This window comes from Hemitrygon akajei, chromosome 29 (genome assembly GCF_048418815.1).
Source record: "Hemitrygon akajei chromosome 29, sHemAka1.3, whole genome shotgun sequence".
In the NCBI taxonomy this organism is placed as follows: domain Eukaryota; kingdom Metazoa; phylum Chordata; class Chondrichthyes; order Myliobatiformes; family Dasyatidae; genus Hemitrygon; species Hemitrygon akajei.
This window is the reverse complement of record NC_133152.1, coordinates 6,162,019-6,187,333: the sequence shown is the minus strand read 5'-3', so window position 1 is coordinate 6,187,333 and position 25,315 is coordinate 6,162,019. Positions and strand designations below refer to the sequence as shown.

The following is a 25,315-nucleotide window of genomic DNA, read 5'->3' as shown; positions in this document are numbered from 1 at the left end:
TTAGGAAGATGCTATAAAGTATGGAAATACACAACTAATGGATGACAATGAGCGATAAGAAGACTGTTGAAGTTCACGTCTATAAATCCTGTTTGGAAAGATTAAACAACTATGGTTATTCCCTTCCAAACAGAAGAGACTGAGGGTATTCCTTATGACATTAGGAGGGGCCTGAGAAAAATAAATGAAATCAATATTTCCTTCAGCAAAAGATGTCAAAATCCAGGGAGAACAGATTTCTGGTGATTGGTATAAGGAATAATAGGAGATGAGGGAAGAGATTTTCACCAAGAGTGCGGTCTGGCCTGGAACTCACTGCCCAAGTGGCTGCTGAAGGTTTTAAATTTTACCAGTACTTCAGGAGCTGCAGGGCTGTGGATGATGCTTACAAGACCATGGTAGGTTTAGATAGGGTAGAGTCTGCTCCTTTTAGTGCATCGGTCAATGATGAAATTATAAAAGAGAAAATGTTATGCAGAAATTGACTATGAACTGGAAATGTCTACTCACAATGGAGATGGAAATAAAGCCATTTAGAGTTTGGAGAGGGAATTGGATAAGCACCTGGATGGAGTAATGGATGACACAGTGGCACATCTAGTGGAACTGCTGCCTCTGGTATTCTGTGTAGAGTTTGTATATTCTCCCTGTGGCTGCTGTGTTCTCTAAGATGCTCCGGTTCTGTCTAAATCCCAAAGATGTGGGTTGATAGGTTGATTGGAAAACCTAGAGGAGGATAGAGTGAGTGATAGGATCTGGGGAGAGATGAGTGATAAAATAAAGTAGGATTAGCGTAGGATGGGAGATGCAAGCAGAACTGAATTAACTTTATTTCTTAAATCCTTCACATGCATGAGTAAAATTATTTTTTTCTCCATCTAAATGTGCAATGTGCCATTAATAGTAATTTGTAATAAATATTATGTACAACAGGTCAATATAGCATAGAAATACAATTGTATCAGCGTGAGTTAATCAGTCTGACCACCTGGTGGAAGAAGCTGTCCTGGAGCCGGTTGGTCCTGGCTTTAATCCTGCGGTACCATTTCCCAGATGGTAGCAGCTGGAACAGTTTGTGGTTGGGGTGACTCCAGTCCCCAATGACCCTTCGAGCCCTTTTTACTCGCTTGCCTCTGCAAATGTCTTAAATAGTGAGAAGTTCCCAACTACAGATGTGTTGGGCTGTCCGCACCACTCCCTGCAGAGTCCTGTGATTGAGGGAAGTACAGTTCCCATAACAGGCAGTGATGCAGCCAGTCAGGATGCTCTCAATTGTGCCCCTGTAGAAAGTCCTTCGGATTTGACGACTCATGCCAAACCTCTTCAACTATCTCAGGTGAACAAGGCACTGTTGTGTATTTTTCACCACACAGCCAGTATGTACAGACCGTGTGAGATCCTCGATGATGTGTATGCTGAGGAACATAAAGCTGTTCACCCCCTCAACCCCAGATCCATTGATGTCAATAGGGGTTACCCTCCCTCCATTCCTCCTGTAGTCCACAACCAGCTCCTCTGTTTTTGCGACATTGAGGGAGAGGTTGTTCTCTTGACACCACTGTGTCAGAGTAATGATGACTTCTGTGTAGGCTGCCTCGTTATTATTTGAGATTAGGCCAATCAATGTAGTGTCATCAGCAAATTTAATTAGCAGTTTGGAGCTGTGGGTGGCGACACTGTCATGGGTAAACAGAGAGTAAAGCAGGGGGCTTAGTACACAGCCCTGTGGGGCTCCTGTATTGAGAGTCAGAGGGGTGGAGATGAGAGAGCCCACTCTTACCACCTGTCGGCAATCTGACAGGAAGTCCAGGATCCAGCTGCACAAGGCAGGGTGAAGGCTGAGGTCTCAGCTTCTTTTCAAGCCTGGATGGAATTATGATGTTGAATGCTGAACTGTAGTCCAAGAACAGCATTCTCACTTAAGTATCCTTCCTCTCCAGATGTGTAGAGCTGTGGCTATTGCATCATCTGTCGATCAGCTGCGTTGGTAGGTAAATTGTAGGAGGTCCACTGTGGGTGGTAGCATGCTGCAGATGTAGTCCTTGGCCAGCTTCTCAAAGCATTTGATTAGTACTGAGGTGAGTCCAACAGGACGCCAGTCGTTCAGACATGTTACCTTGGTCTTTTGGGTACAGACACAATGGTGGATGCTTTGAAGCAGAAGGGCTCTCTACACTGGGAGAGGGAGAGATTAAAAATGTCTGTAAACACACCTGCCAGTTGGGCCGTACACATCCTGAGTACCCGCCCTGGGATGCCGTCCTTTTTATAACTCTACAGCTCTATGAGTGGGTATTGTTTTACAAATTGCAGATTAACAATGGCAGGATTAGGAAATAAAGTCATAGAGTACCACAGCAGGAAAGCAGGCCAAGAGTAGGTTAAAAACAGAGCCTTAATATAATCCAGTGTGACTCACACTCTCTTCTTAAATAGCAGGCCTTCTGCATGATTAGACAATAAAATACAATGCCTAGCCAAAGGTATAAGTGAAATGTAGGTGCTTAGTGAGTTCACAGATGGCACAGATGTTCTGAACATCTGTCTACAGTTTGAAGGTTGGTTAGACTTCGCCAGGTTAACACAGGGATCAGGAATCAATTAACAGGCAAGGTGTATGTTATTAAACTAAGTGTAGGTAATCTTATCATATGATTAAATCATGATGAATACTGGCAAATGGAGCAGGTGAGATAGTTTAAAATATAATTTCCTACCATCTAATGAGCAGTGAATTTTGAACTGTGCAGTCTATTTTATTTTCTTTATTATATCTTGGTGCTTCGATGAATTGATGTAGGAGATACTTAGCTTTATGATCCATTAAACCATTTTCTCTTGTGTTAGTTTTGGATTTAGATTTTGTAGATCTTTATTTTCTACAATAAAGATAATTCAATGCAGCAACCATCTTTCTCTCTGATAAAGGTTTTTTGCAGTTCCCTCCACACCTCACAGATCCTTTAGAAATATTCAAACTGTAATGAAATGCACTTTCCCCTTTGAGCCGCCGGTGACGCACTGTGCACTGGCACAGTATGGAAGACAAGCCCCTGTTCCAGCACATTTCCCCTGTAGTCACATCTTGTCACTTCATTACTCACTTTTCACCTTCACAAGAAGAAAACCGACCTCAAGCAAGCAATCGCAAAGCGCTGATAAAATTCCAGAACATGCAATCCCAAAGGTTACTTTTAATTCCTGTTAGAAATAACAAGCCTTCTGTGTAAATTGTTAAACTTGCAGGCTACTTCAGATGGTGATGTTTGGTAAGATCTGGCAGGAAATTTCCCTTCTCTTTTGTTGCAGTCAACACTGAGTGAAATAGATCGCGATTCATGGATACAGATCAATCCATGACAGGCATGGTCCTCCCCACCAGTGAGTACATTTACACAGAGCACTGCCACAAGAAAGCAACAACCATCATCAACGACCCCGGCAGGAACAGTTATTACCCTACAAGCATAAGGCTCCTGAACTTGCATGGAAAGTTTAATTCACCACTGCTCTGAAACTGATTTTATAACCTACAGACTCACTCCCTGGTCTCATGTTCTCAGTATTAATTTCATTTACAGTCTGTCTTTTGCAAAGATTGTTTACCAATCTTTTTGATGTGTTGTTTTTCTTAATGTTATTATGCTTTTCTTTTCTGTAAATGCCTGAAAGAAAATGAATCTCAGGCCAGTATATGGCAACACATACATACATACGTCGATAATAAATTCACTTTCCTCTTTGAACAAATAAGTTTTTAACCCTCCTGACGGCAGGCAATGCAGTGATGATGCAGATCATCATGATTCTCAGCAATTAACCTCAATTATTTAGTCTGGCAACAGATTTAAGGATGAGCTGAGGCTGAACTACTAACCGGAAGATTTGAGAGCCTCTAATACAAAGTCATCCATTGCTACATCATCCAAATCACACGAGGAAGAGATTTTAAGCCGAAAAATGTCTTACCTTGGCAACTATCTCTTTGCTCCTCATAGCCAGCACTGCAGACGCATTTCCCAATGGGAACAAGCCACTCCCCCTCTGCACTGCAATACATCTTGGGCGTATCTCGCTCTTCACTGTGGTCCACACATTGACCTTGAACTTCGACCAGGGACGAGGAGTCAGCCCCAGTCACTGCATCCGGAAATACAGCCAAGTTCCGAATTGTGGCCGGGCATTTCTTGTAATAGACCCTCACAGACACTACGGCGATGCAAGCTCCTATATCCTGGAAAGCCAGGTAGAAGCCTTTTTTCTTCAGTGGACCCACTCCACGAACTTCAGTGTTTAATTTCAGCTTGCGCACTCCCAGGTCTACACTGGTGAAGCTTTCATCAGCTGCCACTGTGTCAATCTTGACAAACTGGTTCTCCCACACATGAGGACCAATATCTCTGTCAGACTCAAAGTAATACAGGTTGAACGTCTCCTTGCAGGTCCCCACAACTCCTGGCATGCTGTTGCAGTCTCGCAGGGTGAACTTTATTTCTATGTATATTCGGTGTGCCCCATTCCGCTGGAGCCAATTAGTCCTCAGCCAGTTGTTTTGGTTTGGCGACATGACATTGCAGACTTGATAGGTGTGGATTGGAGTGAAGAATTCATCCATCTCACTGATAGCATCCCACTGGAAAGGAAAACAACTGGATTTAATAATGCTTTTACATGTGCTTCAGAGGGGATAAAAAATGGTTATAAAGCAGAAATACTGGAGATATCATACTCAACATGTCAGGCAGAGAGCTAAGCAGAATCCACATTTCATGTCACTGACCCTACATCAGTACGTACCCTGGTTCCAACATATGATTTCATTTGTATTTTGTAGGAAAGCTTAAAGTCTGCTCCAGGTCTCACTGGACAGGTACCATCCACATAACCCACACTTGCATCTACAATACTTTCTGTATCTCCTGCCAGGTTGTCATCACTGGGTCTCCAGATTCTGGCAATTCATTCCATCCGTCCTATGGCAACTCTAAGAAAGACCAATCCAATGAGATGCACTCCCCTGCTCTTTCTCCATTGCCGTCAATTATTTCCTTTTTTGAACTTTTCTGCATTAGTTTTCCACATACTCTGGAGACATTACATTGTCAATTAGGATAGCTGACCAGAAAAGAGCTGCTCATCTTGCCTTTGGCTCCTATGTTAAATTCACTATATCTGTGTGCTCTGGTAGCCACCATCCTTGACTGTGAAAAGAGCCTTGCTCGAATTATCCATTCTGAATCCAGTAAAATGCCATTAAATCAGCACCCTCTGGGCTTTGGTTATTTCAGACGGGCAGATGCTTTAGAATATTGAATGTTGATCATGCTCAACACACTTAAAATTGTTTTAGTTGCTTCTCATTTGGATAATAAATCTAGTGTACACATGTACTTTTGTGGGGTGGGGATGTGGGCACGGGAATTGTGATTCAGGAAATAGAATCCAGTGAATTTAGAGCATGTAGGGAACAAGTCACGAGTGAGTTTTAAGGGAGCGAGGGAATTAGAGCACCAGAGAGTCTAAAATGAAAATGGGAAATGGGGCACTACTGAGCTTAATAGTAATATATGAAATGAAGATCTAGCATATTTTAGGGGAAGTTTGGAAACATCGCCCAGTAAATCTCTTGTGCCCTGTCTACAGCCTTGACATACTGATGCTTACACTTAATGTCCCAGCTGGTACCCAACCACTGAGTTCCTCTCATTAGCTCAACTACCTTGTACTGGATTTTCAAACAAGAGTTGTGGCTCAGACAGACCTGGGAGTTATTGCATATGTATCACTAGAACCTTTAGGTGCAGCAAGCAATTGTTATGCTGATCCATATTGTAAGGGAATTTGAGCACAAAAGTAAAGATATCTTCCTGCAGTTACATAGAAACACTGGCTCTGGGCCCAGCACATAGAAGCAATCACAAGGAAGGTGCGCCAGCATCTTTACGCTTTTAAGAGATTCCGGGAAGGAGGTTCAGTTTATCACCGAACCCACCTGTCTAACCCTAGCCTAATCACAGGACAATTTGCAATGACCAATAGCCAATACAACTTCAGAATGTGGGAGGAAACTAGAGCACCTGGAGGAGACCAACACACTTCAAGGGAGAGCATACAAACTCCTCAAAGCGGTGGGAATTGAATCCAAGTCGCTGGTGCTGGAAATTGTTACACCAGCAGCTAAACTACTGTCTCGCACATTCTCCTTCTAAACCTCATTCTCCTGTCTTCTCATTTTATCCCTAACGATGTTAAAAGTTTTCTTAAAAATGCCTGCTAATTGTCTACCTAATTTGATTGGTCAATGCAATTAATTTGTTAGTAACTCATTTACATTCTCATCATTATATATGCTTGATCTATCACATATCAATATTGGTGTCTTTTCCACCACCATTAGGTTGTTTCTTCGCATGTGAAGTGTTTCTTATGTGAAGTGTTCAAGCTGTCACATTGAGGGATACAAAGATTAAAGTGGGCCTGTAAGGCTTTAATAGTATTCTAAATAGCAAGTTTACAAAGTGTATTGGAGAGTAGTAGACTCAGCTCAACACATCATGAACACATAACCCCTCACTATCAGTAAATCTACGCGAGGCACTTCCTCAAGAAGACCCCCACCATCATGTCATCTTTCATCTGGGCAGGAGGTACAGAAGACTGAAGTCTCACACCACCAGGTTCAAGAACTGCTACTTCCCTTAAGCTATTTGCTTCTTGAACCAACATGCACAACCCATATCATTAGAGGTAACACACAGAAAATGCTGAAGGAACTCAGTAGGTCAGGAAACATCTATGGAAAGGAATAAACAGTCAACATTTTGGGCCAAGATCCCCCTTGTGTTTCTAGATCTCATTACTGAGATTCAATGTCACTCGATCCAGCCTCTTTGTTGTGGCACAAGCCTTCATTATCCTGGTCCATGCCTTTACTGGGAGCTTCTTCATCCACTTTAGATTTTTGGGTTACGAATATGCTAAGGTGGTTCTTCATGGTTAGTTTTGGGGGGGATGGTTGGTTTGACTGTAGGGAATGAGTGCTCTGATTTGGGGCATGTGGGCCAGAGTTTGTGGGGATGTTGAGGGAAGGGTTGGCGGCTGGAGGTGAAGGCCTCCTGGTGAGGAGAGAGAGGGGGAACGTGGCACAGAGTCTGGAGGGGCAGATGCTGGTGGAGGGAAAGCAAGAGATGGTGGGACAACCTGGTGGGGAGGGAGAGAGAGAGGGTGAGACCTTGCAGAGAGAGATGGTGGAAAACCTGGTGGGGGGGGGGAGGGGGGAAGTCTGTACCTGGATGACCTGTTGTTTCATAAGTTCTGCATTATGATCTGCATTTTTATTTTAAATACCCTGACCAATATCCCACTGTCTTCAGGATTTTGTGGGTAGATAGCTCAGGTCTTTTGCTTCTTGTCTCCTTTAAAATTGCAACAGTTCACATTGGCTATGCTACATCTTCCTCTGGAAATAGATTACCTCACATGACAGTAATGGTGAACCTACTGCTTGGAGCAGAGCATGGGGGAATAATCAGGCCCTGCTCTCTGGATTATTTGTGCCAATATTTAGGTTTAATTATTAAACATAAAAACATTTAATCCAAAGGTTTTGCAAACTCCCATTGAGCACTGTATGTGATGATGGTTCATGAAGAGTACAGGATGGAATGATCCCCTCACCGAGAGGCCAATTCTCTTGGACCCTGACCGGGAAACTGACTCGAAGTACTTGAACAGTTCAGTTCACCCACTTGAACTAATCACAATGATACATCAGAAACTTCTTCACTTTATTCATCCCAGGTACACTTTATAAACTCACATTTCACAAACAAGTGACTTGCGGATATTCATGTATTGAAAACATGACCTCTGCACAAAAGAAGTTGCAAATGCAAAGCCTGGGTAAATGATAGTTTATGTTGGACCATTTGTAAACAATTGGTGCTAAATTCCTTTTTATTTGCATTTGTGAATCATTGGATTTCTGTGTAGCACTGGGTTTGTCACCTCTCCTCACTTTCTTCCAAAATGCATCATCACCCTTCCCAGCAATGAAGTCTGTCACCTTGAACCTGTCCTTTTCATCAGCCTGTCAATATCTCCCTGAAGCCTTGTGCTACCCTGTAGACCTCAGAACTTCCCTTCATAGTACCTGTTACTCCTTTCTCAAGGACACTCTACCTTCTAACGTGTCTGTCATTTCCACATTCACCTTGCTCTGTCACTGTGCTATTGAACCCATGAACACTACCTCACTGCTTTTTATTTTATTTACGTGTTTTTTGCCATATTTATTTTAACTTAGCTATTTAATAGTCATAATGTATATACTTTATTTCAGTTTTTATCTCTATATTTACTTATGTATTGTACTGCAGCTGTAAATTAACAAATTTCACAACATACATAATATATGCCGATAATGTTAAGCCCAATTCTGATTCGTTTCAATGCCTTTGGTCTCTCAGAGTTCCACTTCTGACCCTTCTACTTTTCATATTCAATAGAAAAATTTCTAGTCTGTTTCGTTGATCATTTAATTGAATTGCCAAAAAGCATTTGCAATCCCCCTGGAATAGAGGTTTCTTTCTAACTCACTGAAATTAGGCTTCTTCAAGCTGTTTATCCAGTGGTTACAGATAACATTTTTTAAAAGAGGCCAAAAGTGACCTTGTATGCAAAAAGGTTAAGGAAAATTTGCCAGGAACACTGTTTTATCTCGATGCAAGTCATTTGCAAAGGCCTGGTGTGAAAAGCCTGGTCGACCACCAACGTAATATTTGTATTTCAAAAGAATGATAGAAGGCATTCAGGAAACCATAAACCCTTTAACTTTATACCACTAGAACTAGAAGTGTGTAAAAACTGGCAGATAAAGCTGCTACTTCACAGCTCCTGTGACCTGGGTTCAATCCTGAGCTCTACAGAGTGCACATTCTCATGTGACCTTGGAGGATTCCTCTTGGAGACAAATAAGAGAAATACGGAAATATATTATGAGAAAACCCAAAAGTGCTGCAAGTACTCATCTGGACTGAAATAGAGATGAGAAAGCCAGTACTAAAAGGTGGGAAAAAGGGGTGTGGCTAGAGCTGGCAAGTGACAGGTGAGGAGCTGAACTTGGTTTCAACCTATAACGTCAACTGCCCATTTCGCTCCATCTAACACACTGAGTTCCTCCAGCAGCTTATTGTTATCTCAGAGAGAGATGAACAAAGTTAACATTTCAGCTCAATGACCTTCCTTCTAAACCAATGACATGTCATCAAACTGAAACATTCACTCAATTTCTCTCTCCACGTATGCTGCCTGACCTGCTGAGTGTTTCCCACGCCTTTCGTTTTTACTCCAGATTTCCAGCATCTTCTATTTTTCAGTATGAAGATGTTGCACTCCTTCTACTGGTGTGATAGCTCTGCCAGTGAGTCTCTGTTGCTCAGAAAATGAATAGTCTCAATCCTCTAGGATTTGAATTGGATTTGGTTATGTAGAAAATGTCAAATTTTAAATTTAATTTGTTTTTCTACTTCCCTTTTCCTTTCTTTGATCTTTATCTTCCTCTGTTATTGTTCTGTCTTTATCTGCTTCGCATTGAATACACTTATGTACCCTCCTTACAGCCCTTGCTAAGTTCACTCCTCACTCTTTGTATGTTATCGGTTCTGTTGTTCATGAGGTCCAGATGGCCTCACATTTCCAGCAGCTTTATCATTGCACTTCTGACAGACAGTAGCGTCATTCTTGTCTGAAATTTTATGTGCAAATCACGCAAGACCTTGTAAATAACAGGAATGTTGCAATCAAAGTCCCATCTGTCATTTACAGGCAGTGGAAGGGGTAGTTCAACCAGTCAGCTCAGGGATTCACCAACTCATGCAAGGTTCCTTCATCCCACCACAGTTACTGACTACGCTGTTACTTGTGTCAGGTTGGCCGGGGCTAAAAAGCATCTCAGCATCTGAGGTGGAATGTTAATTAGTCTATTCCAGGAAAAAATGGCACCAATTCACATGCTTCAGATATAATCTTCTCTTCTGATGGGCCAGCTGGTTGTTTTCAACAGGGCCCTACTTTCAGACTGTGTTTGTGCTTCTCTGCATATGTTCTGCTGTACGAAACACTAGCTTTTGCATTTAAATATTCTTCAGTTGCTTTTAGTGGCCCTTCATTGGTTCACCAAATAGAAACTAATTAGGATTGGTTTCCTGTAAATGGAATCTCTCTCAATAAGAAGTGATGGTATTCATGGATCATAATGTCTGGCCTGAACATGCTGCGTGCTCCCACCAGGTGAACTCCTGCCATATGTTGCTCACAGCTAAAGACCACAATTGTAGTAGGATTTCTGTGAGCTTTACCTGATCTTTGCCTTCAGTAACTGTTAAGAAATCTGAAGAAATATCTATTTTTAGTGATGACCCTATATTGCAAATAGTTAAAAATAGTACATTGGGAGAATCCTTTTGCTGGAAACTTTCTTCACCTTCTATTTCACGCTCCAATTAGTATTGCTTCTGTTCCTCTTCATTCCTTCTCTTCGTTCCCTATTTTTTGTCCTATTCCCTCGGCACAGAACAATACAGTAATGGACAGTCCATTTGGCCCACAATGTTGTGCTGATCTTGAAGTCAATTTCTGCTAAATGTCTTCCTCCGGTGTATTATCTATTACTCTCCATTCCCCTCAAAATTATCTGCCTATCTAAAAGCCTCTTAAACTCTTCAATGTGCCGACTCTACCACTACCCCTAGTAACTTATTCCAGTCACCTACCACTCTGTGTTTAAAAAAAAACAGCCTGCTCCTGACATCACCTTTAAACTCCCACCACACCAATCGTAAAAGCATGTTGTCTGGTATTTGGTATTTCTACCCTGGGGAACAAGTTTTACCTGTCTACACTATAATATTAAAAACATACATCAGGTCTCCCCTCACCCTCCAATGCCTACCCTACCTTTCTTTATAACTCATACCCTTTAATCCACACAGCATCCTGGTAACTCCAGCACACCCTTCACAGCCTCCACATCCTTCCTGTAATGGGACAACCATCTCCATTTCTTTCTCTTCTCTTTGCTCTGTTATTGCTTCCTGTACCTTTCCATAACTCCATACCTTCTCCCATCCCCCTTTATTCACATTTATTTTGCAAATGAGAATAGATTAAGCTGGAATAAAGTCACATTGGATCCATGTTATTTCCCAATGGGGAAGGAGGGCTTCTATCAAGGTTAGTGTTGCTGTGAGATGGGGCTTTCTGCTGTGAAATTTATCCTATTTTGCATCAACAGGAGTGCAGCTTCAGTTTTTGCCTTCATCCTCGAAATCAAGCAAGAGAAAATCTGCAGATGTTGGAAATCCAAGGAACACACACAAAATGCTGGAGGAACTCAGCAAAGCAGGCAGCATCTATGGAAAAAGTACAGTACTGTGCTTAAAAAAAAGTACATTTTTAAAAGGACTACTTTTTTCCCGTAGCTGCTGCCTGGCTTGCTGAGTTCCTCATTTATTTACAGAAATAAACTGTCAGCCTGCATTTTTGCAGGGTTGTTCTAAAGAATTCTGAAGGTTCACTTCATACTCTGCACACTAGTCACACTAATTTCAGTGCTTTTGATTTTCATCTTCGTTATATGCTGTTGTTCACTCCAGTGCAGATTATCTACATCCAACACTCTTTGAACTGGTGTCATGGAGATGATCCACTGGGCTCAGAGGTACTGGCCTGGACATGTGTTGAATCTCCTCAGAGGAATAGAAGCATAGGCAAAAGGATGAGGTGAAGACAGGTGGGGTGAGCTCCTGTGGAGAGTAGATGCTGGCATGGGCCACTCCACACCAAAATCAACCACCCCATGACTGAGAGCATCGATATGCTACCCCAAGAGATCAATAAGGATTCCAAGTTTCGGACCATCATGTCTTCTCACTGCTACAGTCAGGCTGGAAGCACTTTCCTACAACCATCAACTTCTTCAGCCAACATGCTTAACCTCAACCCTACCTCTGCAACAGAACACTAGAGACCATGTCTTGCACCGTGAAATTGTTTTTGATTGTGCTTATTTTTGCACTAAGGTCATGTTTTACATAGAGATTTTTCTTCACTGTCTTGTGTAATACATGTATGATTTATATTCTGTATGATGTCTGAATCTACATGCATGTGATGTGCTGCATTATACCTGTACCTCACAATGCTTGTGCACATGACAGTAAATTTCCAATTGTTACATGATAATTCAATCACAAGCTCTTGGTAACCATCACAGGGGGAAAACTGCTTGAAAAAGATGAATGAAATTCATTTTGCTTTCATTCAGACCTTGACTTTGAAGCTTATTGTTTCCATTTTTGGATTTGTAAGTATACATTTCTGAAGGGGATGGAGATTATAGTTTTGATCAGAAATTGTACAATTAGGAACTGTAATCTGCACCCCCAATATTCATGAAGGACATCGAACAAATATATAATGATATATCTCTTCACGTTCCTCAGTTCCAAAAGTCTGATCAAGACTTTGGTTTCTTGACAAATATTCAATGCTTTAACTGGTTATGTTGGCTTCTGAAGGAATGTTAACATGAAAATTATAACCTGATCACTGGGCACACAATCAGACACCATACAGACGCTGCACATCTTCTATTCAGATGTTAGTACTGAGAAGCCACCTAACCCTGGGCTCTACTGGTCAGATGTAAGATTGAATGTGAATCAGCTCTTGCATTTTAAATTTGTGAAGGAGAAATGTGGAAGTTGCAGTAAGGCAAGGGTTAAAGACAAGAATACCCTGGGGCAGTTGTAGTCAAGTGAGACCTTTGAAGTGAGACTATTGGAGACACCTCTGCTTACTACAGACAAGATAGGCTGGAGTAAGTGTGGCAGTGTGTACTCAAGCAAGATGAATGAGCCCTCTGTAGTGAGCCTTTTTCCCAGAAAGGTCTTCCTAAAACATAGTGTCCCTTTAAACAATAGGGTTGCCAGGGACAGATGAGGTAAGAATAATGGAAGAATGTGAAACATTCCCAACAACTAAAGCACAATTATCTTTATTAACTTCAAAATATTGTCATCCGCCCACTTCAAGCTTTGATAAACTTTTAACGCCTCTGTTGTCCTTACTCATTTAAATATATCATTGGCTGTCCACTCAACGCTTCGACTGGCTTTTAACGTCTCTGTTGTGAATGGTGATAGATCTTACAAGTAAGGAATTCAAACATATACAATTTACAATGATCAATATCCATAAATGCTAAGCCAATTTTGTTTAAAACTAGCAGTTTTCTGTTCAGCCTTCAGACAGAGTGGATGAAATGGGCCTGTGCTTTCTCCTTGAGCACGTAAAATAAGAATGTTTTAAGAGCATGTGTGTTCTGCGCCCAGTTACTTTAGTTATTTTATTTATTATTAGAAAGAACCTACAAATCTATTTCCAGGCCTGGGGCAGTGGCATAGCAGAAAAAATTCCATCTCATAGCCTCAAGGAACAGGTGACCTGATCATCCTTTGCATTTGAACTCGGTGATCTCAACATCAATTTAACAGCCTTCCATTGCCGGCTGGTTCCAAAAGTTCCTTTCACATTGTAGGGAAGGTACAGTACTTACATAAATTAGGACAACACCGTAACCACTAGAAGTTCAGTCCTAGGTCATGTCACCTCCATGCTTCCAAACCCCGCATTTGCTCAGGAACCAGAGCAATGCACACAAAACGCTGGAGGAACACAGCAGGTCAGGCAGCCTCCATGGAGAGTAATAAACAGTTGCTGTTTCAGGCTGCCTCCTGATAAAGAGTCTCAGCCCAATTCATTCCTCTCCATAGATGCTGCCTGACCTGCTGAGTTCGTCCAGCATTATGTAGATGAAAGCTCTTTGACCCACCTGAGATAATTTTACCGAATCGCCATTAACTCTGGGCTGTTTCAATGTGTCCATGGGACTACTGGCAAAATTGCTGTCGGAGGGCAGTGCTGGCAGAATGTTCAGTGAGGGTGAGAAGGAGAGACCTGTGCCACTGAGACACAGACCTAAATTTTAAAAGAGGACAGCTGGTATAGCTACTACATCGCACTGCCGGAGAATCGGGTTCAATCCCAACCAAATGTGTTGTCCGAGTGGAGTTTCCAAGTGGGTTTCCTGCAAGTGCTCCAGTTTTACCCCACATCCTAAGGATATGCAGGGTGCCAGGTTAAATCAAGTTCAAGTTTAATTGTCATTCAGCTAAATGAAACATCATTCCTCTGGGGCAAAGGTGCAAAACGCATTACATACAGTTGGACTCGGCATGTATACTTATAATAGCAAAATAACATTAGCACAGTTCCCTGAGTGTCATGGCCTGAAGATCGTTGTGTATGGGATGTTTTCCTGGAGCCATGTTTCTACCAGAACAAGAACGCAGCAGTTCCTCATCTTGTGCTGGGTCAGTCACAGATGAAAGAAAACCTGCTTGTCTTTCAGCGAGCGAGCACTGTAGAGCAGTACCAACAGGGCAGCTGTTCTGAAGGGGCAGACCCCAACCCAGCACGGACTCTAACCATGCCTCTGTTCTCTCCCACACTGCTTTCCCTACGTAGCTGTGCCAAGCGATGCGGTGGCATGAGGGCCTGATCCAGCAACAGGCGAGGCCACGCAACTCCCCCGTCATCATTGCTTTAGACCGCATCCCACGTTGTGGTCAGATGGTCCTCAAAGGTATTCACTATTAACGGGAGGCAGCCGGGTGAATTTACAGCCTCTGCAGGCCAATGAAACATTAATCAGACAGAACCTAAACTGGGCAGTGAGTTAATGCAGGCTGACACTTTATTTTTGCCAGCTTCATACCAAGAAGCAATTTCAGATCAGGAGCTATGGCAGTGAGTTTTGGCAGGAGAAGAGAAATTCTCCACTACAATAATCAGGCAGGTTATATGAAAAAAACATTAAAGATTTTCCTTGAAAACTCTACACCTTTTAGACCTTTGAACATTGAACAGTGTAGCACTGGACAGGCCATTCAGTCCATGAAGTTGTGTTGATCTTGGTGCCAATTTATATTAAATGTCCTCCTCCTGTGTACCATCCATATCCCTCCATTCTCCTCATACTCATGTGTCTAAAACTCTACCAAACTGGCTGCTACCACTCGTACTCCTGATTACCTACTGTATAAAAAAACTTGACCCTCAGGTCAGCTTCAGACTTCCCTACACCCCACGCTCCTCCAACCTTAAAAGCATGTCCTCTGGTTCTCTAGATGCTGCCTGGCCTGCAGGATAGGCTGGGCTTATTTTCCTCGGAGGGGAGGAGGCTGAGGGGTGACCTGGTGGAAGTACACAAGATTGTGACAGCCATAGATAGGGTAGATACTCAAGTCTTTTTCCCATGGTGGAGGCATCAAAAACAAGTTTCAAGGTGAGAGGAGTGAGTTTTAAAGGGGTTCTGGGGTGTTTTTTTTTACAGAGTTTAGTTGACATCAGAAGCTTGCTGCCAGAACTGATGGAGTCAGATACAATTACAATCTGCAAGCGGCCTTTAAAAAGACACTTCAATCGGTAAGATACGGTGCTAATGTGGACAAATGGGATCAGTGTATGGAAGCAATAGCCTGTTTCTGAGGTGTACAGTTCTATGACTTGGAAATCATTTAAAATGACAATAAATCACCAAAAACCACTGTTGCCCCCTTACGTGTTATCTGTACTCGCCTTCCCCTACCTTTCCAGTCCTAATGAAGGGTCTCAGCCCAAAATGTTGACTGCCTATTCCCCTCCATAGATGCTCCTGATCTGCTGATTCCCTACAGCAGTTTGTGTGAGTGACTGTGTTTCCAAATTTAAAAATCTATTAAAATGAGTTTCTGCTTGCAAAAGCAGGAAACTCATGTACAAGGCTCAGTAGAGTGTAGCAGAACTAATATTATGCGTAAGGATGTCTTCACTGAAAGAAGTCATTAGAGGACAGTAGAAAATTGAAGAGGTTTTACTTGCACAGGTAACACACACCAAAATCCTTGGTGGTCTTTGAAACCATTTTTTCTTGTCAGCCAGATTCTGGTTATCTGTGGATAGAAACGTGTGGAAAATTCCAGGACAAGGAATTAAGAAGAAGCCTCAGCACTCCAAGGATTTCTTGATTTAACTCTCATGTTTCCCAGACACACTGATCACTGTAAACTTGAAAATATTAGACCATTTTGCTGATTACAAGCACACCTACAGTGTGAGAAATTGTGCCATTTTAAGGATTTGTCAGCTAAGCCCTCAGCTCATTGTAGTAGGCAGACATTTCTGGGTTGATTCTCATCTATAAAACAGACATAGTGTTATTGTGTACTATCTGAAAGATAAGTAAGGAAAGTGCAAACTGCTGTGTAGGAGTAATAAGCAAGCCATTCAATACAAGTTTATTTTCAATGAGAACTGCGAGCAATTTAGAGCAAATGCTATACAGTTAATTGTGAAATTTCATGGTCTGTTTCAGATAGCACACTAACAAATTTACCATGTGTTTCTGTGTCTTAAATTTGCACGGCCTCCTTTGACAAATCTAAATTTGAGGCAAAATTGTCATTTAAAGTCATAAAAACCAAATTGAATTGAATGAAATCGGATCTCTGTCGACAGCTCTGACGTGAGCAGCCTGGCTGATTCTTTGTAGCTTCAGATGTTGCTTCTACACTGCAGGTCCTGCCTCCCGTTTCCTAACACTCATCTTCTCTATTTTTCCATGTGCTCCAAAGCCTAAAATTATCTCTGCTTTTTCACCTTATTAAATCTATTGGAATTATCACAAATAAAAAATGATAAATGCAAGGCATAGTACCCTGTGATAAAGCATTAACATCTGTACAGTATAAAAACTGCTCACAGGACCAGAGGAACAAGAGTTCAAACATTTTACTCTCCCTGTATTTATTAGATGGTGGGTGATTATATTTCAGCACAATGAGACTCTGAAAGGGACTTATAAATGTCAGAAACTTGTCACTTTCAATATCAGTGCAGTTAAAAAGTAAACAGATACAAAGACAAAATAATATAATGTTTTTCTGAAGAGACTATTCTAAAGCATTAGATTCCATTGGATGGAATCCATGGCTTTATTAAGTTTGGTTAAACGGAAGCAATGATAAAGCTTTAAATAACAGGCTTTACCCATGCTAAAAGGGAAAGAGCTTCAACAAAGTATTTCTAAACTCTAGAGTCCTCATTGTGGGCCACAGTCGAGTTATAGAAAGTGTGAAAAGGTAAAGACATACCAAATCAACGCAAGTGTCAGCTCCAATGGGGCTGTATTTAAATAGAGGAAATGAAATCTCAGTTTTTCATGGAAAACTGTTTGGAATAATCTATCAGGTAAAATGTTTGGGTAAACATTTTGAAAATTTAATGTGCAGGTGAAAGGTGTAGGGGAATACAAGGGATGGAATGGAGAAGTTCTGCTGCCTGATGGCCTTTACTGGACACTGGCCCCCTCCTCATTTCAGTCTCCTCTGCATATACAGAAGATCTTTTTTCCAAATATAAAATAAAAAGTCTTGCGGAACACCAGAAATATAATATCAACCGTAAACAAACTCTATGACCTCACTGTGGCTTACTGGACTGGATCAAATGCAAACATTAACTGTTTGAAATGTCAGTATCCTATGGAACACCAGGTTCAAGAACATTCATCTGTGCCTGCGTTGCAAGATTCTCCAGCCGTAGCATCAGAAAATATAGGTCCTGTTCATCCATATTCCTCAGGCTTGTTTACATTGGCTGCATTGATTATCAACGCTGGCTTTCAGTCCCTAATTCTTCATCATTCTTTTGAAATCTCCCCACGGTCTCAATACACTCTGTCCCCACCTCCAGAACAACCCTGTCTCCCACCACCTTCCTCCCTTCTGAAAATCTGGTACGGATGCAGAGAAGTTACGGAAGAAATAATCTATAGGCCCAGGCTAACAATTGACTGATGACACCATATCCCACATTGGCAACTTCATGCTAACAACCTGGTGTTTTAACAACCGGTGGCCCTTGAAATGATGACTATGAAACCACCAGACTGTTGTAAAAACATGCCTAGCTCACTGCCTGCAGGAGAGGAAGTTGGCCCCTCCTCCTTCCCTTTCTCCTATGGTCCGTGCTCCTCTCCTGTGAGATTCCTTCCTCTCCAGTCCCACACACCTGGCTTACTTATCATCTTCTGGCTTTCCTTCTTCCCCTCTCCCAGCCTTTTTTATTCTGGCATCATCCCACTTCCTTTCCAATCCTGAAGAATGCTCTTGGCCCAAAATGCCAACTGTTTATTCATTTCCATTGATACTGCCTGACCTGCTGAGTCCCTCCAGCATTTTGTGTGTGTTGCTTTGGATTTCCAGCATCTTCAGACTTTCTCATGTCTACCATTCTGTGTGCCCATTACAAAGGACGGTAGCCTAGACTTTCCCGAGGCCCGCCCCACTGGGGTGCAGTGGAATGCCCCAGTGTGCTGCCAGTGGCACTGGATCCCAGCATTTGGGACAGTGTGGAATGAGAGAAGGAGAGCAGAAGTTGGTGGGAGGGATTGTGGAGAGACACTGGGATGTCGGATGGAGGGGCAGCAGGAATCCTCAGGACACTGAGTGTGGAGCTAACTGGGACAATTGTGGAGCTTGAGCTAGCGAAATCAGCACAATGTAGAGTAGAGGGCACAAGGATGAAGCTTGGTAGTTGTATTCTTTAATGGTGTTCCCCCCCTAACCTGCTCTGATAGGTTCAAATCATTACACAATAGTCCAACCAGGGAGCCCTGCATCAACGTGCTCCAAGTTCCCTCTCAAGTTCAAGTTCAGTTTATTGTCATTCATTTATACCACCAAACAAAACAACATTCCTCCAGAACAAAGTGCACACCATACAGATAACTTGCTCACATAGCACATAAAGTAATATTACCACAAATAAATTAACGAATAGCAACAACTTTACTGAGGCTGGATGTGGTCCTTTATTCAGTGTCCTCAAAGCAGGTTGTCTTCATCAAGTTGAGGACCGCATTGATGAGGCAAATGAGTGGAAGCGGGCCAAGTACCAGGAGCTGGTGGAGCAATGCTGGAGGCAAGGCTGAAGGCTCACTGCGAGTCCATCGAAGTAGGGTGCAGGGGTTTTCAGAGTCCACACCCTACTTGGCATCAGTGGGGCCGGCAAGAGGAAAGCGATCAGGACCATCACAGAGGCCGCTGAAAGAGATTCCAGACGGCTATGGATCAGGAGGGGTGATCCGCGGGCCAATGCTGCTGGGACACAAGCTGGGGTCTGATCAACCCCGGATGGGTCGCCTGGGCAAGGGTGTATGACGTTGAAAGACCCGAAACACCCGACGACCCCAGGTTACATCACTGGTGATGTGTTCCAGCGCATCCACAGGATGTATCTCAGAATCAGGTGCATTTATGATACAGGTTAAAAATCAAACAGCATAATACCACTGGTACTTCATATGTGATGAGACCTGGGTGGTGACAGGGAGTTCAGTAGTCTCACAGCCTGGGGGAAGAAGCTGTCGCCCATCCTAACAGTTCTTGTCCTAGACTATGGAGCCTCCTGCCTGACGGTAGGGGGCTCAAAGAGAGGGGTGGGAGGGTTCAGTGACAATGCATATATGGTGCTTGTGATTAATATCTCTAATGAGTGAAAAGAAACCCCAGTGATGCTCTCAGAAGTCCTCGCAATCCTTTGTTGGGACATGTACTCAGATGCCTTGTCGTTCCCGTACCAGACAGTGATGCAGCTGCTCAGGACATTCAAATGGGGTATCATAGAGACCCACGATGGCCTGTGTGCCCCCACGGAGGAACCACACCAGACCCACAAGGGGCACTCGCAACAAGAAGAGTTTCTTTCCACCCACTCGCAAAGTGTGGATGCTGCTGACTCGAGAAAAAAAAATCAATTTTCAGTTGCAAAAATCCGAAAGAAACAGCAAGCTATGATTGAATTTCCAGCAGTGGTTCTTAACATTTGAAAAGTTAACATTAGAGCATGTGTTTTTATAACCATTTTGTTTTCCTTTCTAGTCAACGGTGTGAAATCAGCCTGTTGTGAGCAGAACAAACTCACAGTACCAACGTTAAAGAGAACATTTTGCCTGCAGACAGCTTCTCTGGGAGCTGCTCTCACATTGTACAATTTCCTTCTTTCTCCTAACATTTTGCAAAATTGTCCTCATTGTGACACATATCAAGAAGCCAGGTGGCAAGCTGGCATATTTAAGAGAAGCTGGTTTAATTTCACCATCAAAATGCTTACAGTACGTGTGGTGTCTCTAGTTAGGGCATCAAGACTTTGCCTTCAGTAGGAAGTTCCTTCCTTCCTCTCCCATGGAAACTTCTCCATGGGCAATGCACTAAAAATTTCATTAAGGTCCAGGAGCCTCAGGACTCGCACCACCGGCTTCAGGGACAGTTAATACCCCTCAGCCATCAGGTACAAAGTACACTCATTCTATTCCTGGTGTTCCCACAACCGATGGTCTCACTTTAAGGATTCCTTATCCTGTTATTTCATGCTCTTTCATTTCATGTTATTTCATACTTGTTATTTATAACTATTTATTTATATTTGCATTTGCACAATTTGTTGCTCATTGATCCTGTTTGCAGTTACTGCTTTGTTAAGTATGCCCGCAGGAAGAAGAATCTCAGTGTTGCATGTGGAAACATGTACGTACTCTGATAATAAATTTTACTTTGAACTTTGAACCACATAAACTAATGGTTTCTGATACAGGAAGTACAACCTTTCCTTTCAACCTCAATGTTTTATCTCTTGGGAAAACAATTAGCATACGTACAGGCATACAAAATTAATTTATACCCTTTTGGCCTACTTTGTATCAACTAGTCACTGTTAAAGCTTCTGTGTTTGTTACAAAACTTGTCTATATCCAGAGTAACACATACAAAATGCTAGAGGAACTCAGCATGTCAGGCAGCATCAATGGCAGTGAATAGAAAGCTGACGTTTCAGACTGAGCAAACACGAGGTCCTGACGAAGGGTCTCGGCCTGAAACGTCGACAGCGCTTCTCCCTATAGATGCTGCCTGGCCTGCTGTGTTCCACCAGCATTTTGTGTGAGTTGTTGTTTCAGACTGAGACCCTTCTTCACGACTGGGAAGGAAGAAGAAATCAGAATAAGAAGGTGGGGGTAAAAAGGGAAGAAATACAAGCGAGAAGGTGATAGGTGAGGCCTGGTGGGTTGTGGGTGAAATAAGAAGCTGGAAAGTGCTGTGTGGAAAAGAAGGAATCTGCTAGAAGGGAAGAGTGGGCCATGGGAGAAAGGGAAGGAGGTGAGGAGAGGAAAAGGGGTAAGAAGGGAGCCAGAGTGGGGAATAGAAGAGGGAATGGGGAGGAGGCGGAGGAAGAATTCCTGGAAGTTAGAGAAATCAATGTTCATGAAATCAGGTTGGAGGCTACTTAGGTGGAACTCCTCCAACCTGAGAGTGGCTTCATCATGACAGTAGAGGAGACCATTGACCAACATGTCTGAATGAGATTGGGGACTGGAGTTAAAATAGTTGACGACTACAAAACCCGCTTGCACTTTAAACACAGAAAGAGAGTGATGTAGATGTTAGAGCAGTTTCCCCACAGCTCAAGAAAACCAGGTTTGATCCTGCCTTGCGGTGCTGTCTGTGTGAAACTCACACTCTGTCTGCGACTGCATCGACCTCCTCCAGGTGCTACAGTTTCCTCCCACATCCTGATGCTGGCCGATTGGTGCCCGTGAACTACCCCGTGTGGGAAAAGGGGTGCGATTCAGTGAGGGTGAGAATGTGGCAACAATAACGGGTACAAGTGTAACTGGATGTTAAACACAAAAGATCCTGCAGATGCTGGGAACCCAGAGCAACACCCACAAAAAGCTGGAGCAACTCAGCGGGTCAGGCAGCACCTATGGAATGAAATAAACTGTCAATATTTCAGATCAAGACCCTTCATCGGGACTCAGATGTTTGATGGTTGGCACAGATTAGATGGGCCAAAGGGTCAGTTCCCAGGCCGTATAACTCTGTGACGGCACAATCAAAAGTTGCTGTTGCACAATAAAACTGGTGAAGGGTCTAAAGTGAAGTAAAGAAGTTCCTGGGAAATAAATATTTGCCTTTGCTGCACCTTTCACAAACTCAGGTCCTTCCAGGGTGAATGTTTCCAGTGAAGTGCTGCAATGTTATAATGTACGAAATACAGTGAAATACAGCAACTCCCTCAGTGAAACATGGACAGATTACCAACCAATCTGTTCATATTTAGTTTCTTGAGGGGCTGATGAACCTCCTGCTCATTTTTGTATGCTGCTTTAGGGGGGTTTATACTTCCAATTGAGGAAGTACATTGCCCCAAAGTAGCAGTGCTCCCTAAGGCTCAACAAAGAACCAGACTAGATTATGTGCTCAAGTTTAACGTCTGATCTAAACCCATTAGTCTTCTGATTTAGAGGCTCCTGACCCTGAGTTGACCACATATGATGTTTAGCTTGTAATTCACTTTGCATCTCTCTGTAACTTTGGTGCTCTGATTGCGAGAAATCACTGGCTGCCACAAGAAAGAAATATGATTTCCATATATTTATCTTAATTGGCTTCTTTCGTTGTTAACGGCAGCATCTAAAATAAGGCTTTTATGAAACATTTTCAATAATTATGTAGTTAATTATGGCTCTGTCACATTTAAATGGTTCCAGGTGTTTCTTCGTGATGTGAATGCTTGAGGTGTTGCAAAGTCTATCTGAAGCCTTTACTGTAGACCACAGGCAATATATGAACCCTACCATTGTCAGATCAACTGCAAAATCTGATTAATGCTCACCTACCAGTAGACTGGGCAATAACATATGCTGGCCCTTCACTGGCAAAAAAAATGTCAACAGGAATCCAATTTAACTGGTAATTTCATTTTGAAATGCATTACATATGTAGATTTAAAGATTTTTCTTTGTATAAGAGAAACAAGCCTGCTGATAGCAGGGTTGATTAGTTGCTAACAGCCTCTATCTATCAAAACAATGTACTTTCCTGACATAGTTCCATTAATCACTATGGAACAGTGCCACTAATGGAAAAATTATCCTTTACTCTAATTGAGGATGAGATGAAAAAGTACTTCATTTTCTTTCTTTGACAATGCACCATTCCAGACTTTAAACTGTAAAAATCAAGATCAGTATCTCTGTAAACTGTTATTTGCTGAAATCTAGGCTCAGTTTCACCAGCACTACAATCAGTTTGGTCCTAATATTGAGACCGACTGTGAGAATGTCCCTCTCTCATATTCCAATGTCATTCCGACAATTCATGTAGATCATCGAGTAGCACAGCTCTTCGGCCCACAACGTCTGTGCTGAACACAATGCTGAATTAAATTAATTCTCTTCTGCCTGCTCATGATGCATATTCCTCCATTCACTGCCTATTCACTTGTCAATCTAACAGGTTCTTAGATGCCTTCAGCTTCCACCACTATCCCTGGCAACCCATTCCAAGCAGCCACCATTCTCCATGTAAAAAAAACTTGCCCCATACATCTCCTTTGAACTTTCTCCCTCTCACCTTAAATTCATATTCCCTAGTACATGACACTTCCATCCCAGGAAAAAAAGGATTCTGATTATCTAGTAATTTCTGACTCTTACAGTTTTATAAGCTTCTACCTGCGTGCGTAGAAGGTCATGTTTGACAATCTTATTGAATTTTTTGAAGAGGTTACAAGGAAAGTTGACGAGGGTAAAGCAGTGGATGTTGTCTATATGGACTTCAGTAAGGCCTTCGACAAGGTTCCGCACGGAAGGTTGGTTAGGAAGGTTCAATCGTTGGGTATTAATATTGAAGTAGTAAAATGGATTCAACAATGGCTGGATGGGAGATGCCAGAGAATAGTGATGGATAACTGTTTGTCAGGTTGGAGGCCGGTGACTAGTGGTGTGCCCTAGGGACCTGTACTGGGTCCAATGTTATTTGTCATATACATTAATGATCTGGATGATGGGGTGGTAAATTGGATTAGTAAGTATGCAGATGATACCAAGGTAGGTAGCGTTGTGGATAATGAAGTAGGTTTTCAAAGCTTTCAAAGAGATTTAGGCCAGGTAGAAGAGTGGGCTGAAAGATGGCAGATGGAGTTTAATGCTGATAAGTGTCAGGTGCTACATTTTGTTAGGAATAATCCAAATAGGACATACATGGTAAATGGTAATGCATTGAAGAATGCAGTAGAACAGAGTGATCTAGGAATAATGATGCATAGTTCCCTGAAGTTTGAATCTCATGTGGATAGGATGGTGAAGAAAGCTTTTGGTATGCTGGCCTTCATAAATCAGGGCCTTGAGTATAGGAGTTGGCATGTAATGTTAAAATTGTACAATGCATTGGTAAGGCTGAATTTGGAGTATTGTGTACAGTTCTGGTCACCAAATTATAGGAAAGATGTCAACAAAATAGAGAGAGTACAGAAAAGATTTACTAGAATGTTACCTGTGTTTCAGCACCTAAGTTACAGGGAAAGGTTGAACAAGTTAGGTCTTTATTCTTTGGAGCGTAGAAGTTTGAGGGCAGACTTGACAGAGGTATTTAAAATAACGAGGGGGTTAGATAGAGTTGACATGGATAGTCTTTTTCCATTGAGAGTAGGGGAGATTCAAACGAGAGGACATGATTTGAGAGTTAGGAGGCAAAAGTTTAAGGGTAACACGAGGGGGAATTTCTTTACTCAGAGAGTGGTAGCTGTGTGGAACGAGTTTCCAGTAGAAGTGGTAGAGGCAGGTTGGGTATTGTCATTTAAAGTAAAATTGGATAGGTATATGGACAGGAAAGGAATGGAGGATTATGGGCTGAGTGCAGGTCAGTGGGACTAGGTGAAAGTAAGTGTTCGGCATGGACTTAAAGGGCCGAGATGGCCTGATTCTGTGCTGTAATTGTTATATGGTTATATGGTTATCCTCAGCCTCACCTCAGTATCCGATGCTCCAGAGAAAACAATCCAAGTTTGTCCAACCTCTCTCTTTGCTTGATGGCTATATTAGTGGCATTTAGGCCAGCAATCTAGGAAAGTACGAAAGGTCCAGGTATGACTTCCAGAAAGTCATCATACATGAGGAATAGCAATTCCAGACCAAACCTGAATCACAGAAGGATGCTCATGAGTGCTATTGCCTCTTACAAACTAAAACCAAGCAACATACGTGGCAACAAGGTTTCACTTCCAGATGAGCTCAATGGAAGTTTGCCCAACAGAACATGGAGACACCTTCACTAACTCCTACAGCCCCCCGTGACCCTGTGATTGTAATCTC

The 25,315-nt window shown here is 42.4% G+C and overlaps 1 protein-coding gene across 2 annotated transcripts in view; it reads right to left on the bottom strand.

Annotated features, from left to right (window-relative positions):
* epha8 (eph receptor A8) overlaps positions 1 to 25,315 on the bottom strand; it is a 567,400-nt gene that overhangs the window by 379,193 nt on the left and 162,892 nt on the right. For both annotated transcript variants that reach the window (XM_073031661.1, XM_073031662.1), the window contains exon 3: positions 3,970 to 4,633. In XM_073031661.1, the coding sequence (XP_072887762.1) occupies positions 3,970 to 4,633 (664 nt within the window). The remainder of the gene's footprint in view (positions 1 to 3,969; positions 4,634 to 25,315) is intronic.